Source organism: Cebus imitator, unplaced genomic scaffold (assembly GCF_001604975.1).
Source record: "Cebus imitator isolate Cc_AM_T3 unplaced genomic scaffold, Cebus_imitator-1.0 Scaffold38, whole genome shotgun sequence".
In the NCBI taxonomy this organism is placed as follows: domain Eukaryota; kingdom Metazoa; phylum Chordata; class Mammalia; order Primates; family Cebidae; genus Cebus; species Cebus imitator.
The window spans coordinates 1,495,288-1,497,002 of record NW_016107353.1 but is presented as its reverse complement, the minus strand read 5'-3'; the positions used below and the strand labels follow the sequence as shown (position 1 = coordinate 1,497,002).

General features: G+C 36.0%; 1 protein-coding gene across 1 annotated transcript in view; it reads right to left on the bottom strand.

Moving 5' to 3' along the window:
- The window catches only part of ZC3H11A (zinc finger CCCH-type containing 11A), a 48,872-nt gene that overhangs the window by 35,248 nt on the left and 11,909 nt on the right, over positions 1 to 1,715 (bottom strand). The window contains exon 2 of the mRNA XM_017525372.2: positions 623 to 821. Within this exon, the coding sequence (XP_017380861.1) occupies positions 623 to 676 (54 nt within the window). The 5' untranslated portion in view covers positions 677 to 821. The remainder of the gene's footprint in view (positions 1 to 622; positions 822 to 1,715) is intronic.

Sequence of the window (1,715 nt, the reverse complement as noted above, 5' to 3'; positions counted from 1 at the left end):
AAAAAAAAAAAAAAAACAAAACTCCACAATATCAAGATGACTGAAGAGCAAGTTTTTCTAACAACGTAAAATTACAGAAAGCAGTAGATATATGCAAATAGAGCTGCAAAAGAATCAAGCAGAAAAACAGAAGTTCTGACAAAGATAAAGCAAAAAAAACTGTAAAAGCATATTTAGAACGATGGCTCCATATTCTTAGTACTCAGCAAGAAATCTAGGAAAAGAAAGAAGTCAAATTCAACCCATGACAGTTTCTGGAAGTACAATACAATTCACTCACTCATTTACTACGAAGTATATAAAATCAAAGTTTGTAAGGCATATGTCAAAGTGCCCCCATTTCCATAGGCGCCCTGAACAGATTAATTCTGAGCACTGAATGATGCCTACATGTCACATATCTTTTCACTTTTGTAGAACATGGAAAAATTTATTATACATAAAATGAAGAGAAAAAAACAAAGAATTCTTCTAAATATATTATTCATTTAAAAACTGACAGCCAATAATAAACGCTTGGGCAAAACAAAATATATAATAAAAACAACTTAAAATGTTGGGAAAATATTATCAAATTCTATTAAGTTGTAGAAGGAAGTGGTTTAAAGATGTCAATTCTTACTTTGGTACATGTAGAATAGAAAAAAAAATAGCAGTCTTCTCCTTGATTAGGCATGCCGGGTAGAGTCTAAGATCAGAAGTGGCTTTTGGTAACAAGCCACTGCTTCCTCAAAGCAAAGACCAGGCTCCAAGTCCTCGTGAAATGGGTTTAATCTTCCAAATGACAACTCAATCACAGAAATTGTCTTTCAACTGTAATCCTAAAGTGAGGAGACAATGGATTAAAACATTTCAGGTAAATTCTTCCTCCTTCAAATCACTATGGCTAATGAGATCATACTGTTAAAATCAAATTTTATTAATACAAACTTGCTTATACAGAACCTTGTAAACACACTGATTGTGAATACTATACTTTCCCATCTACAATGTAAAATTTAGGCTAGAAAGGCCATGCCCTTCTTTCTTTTACATTCTCTATGATGCTTTTTACACGGTTTCAGCATTGCAAATTAAATAAGCATTGTTAACTAAAGATCTACATTTTATTTTTAATTATTTTTAGAGACAGTGTCTCACTCTGCTGCCCAGGCTGGAGTGCAATGATGTGATCACAGCTCACTGCAACATTGATCTCCTGGGCTCAAATGATTCTCTCACCTGAGCCTCCCCCATGTAGCTAGGACTTTAGGCACATCCCACTATGCCCAGCTAATTTTTTAAAAAATTTTTTGTAAAGACAGGATCTTGTTATGTTGTTCAGTCTGGTCTTGAACTCCTGCCTCAAGCAATCCTCCTCCCTTGGCCTCCTGTCATCTCGCCTAGCCTCATCTACGGCCGGGGGTGGGTGGGTGTGTGTGTGTGTGTGTGTGTGTGTGTGTGTGTATTTACCTACCAATTTGAGTCTCATGACTCTACATACATTTTAGATTATTAATGGAACTTCGATTATTAACACAAGATACTTGCTAACAAAATCTGATAAAGTAGAATGTTTCAGTTAAATGAAAAAGTTCAAATATTTTTACAAGTATTTTTGTTATTTCAAAAGTATATAATCGGCCGGGCGCGGTGGCTCAAGCCTGTAATCCCAGCACTTTGGGAGGCCGAGGCGGGTGGATCACGAGGTCAAGAGATCAAGACCATCCTGGTCA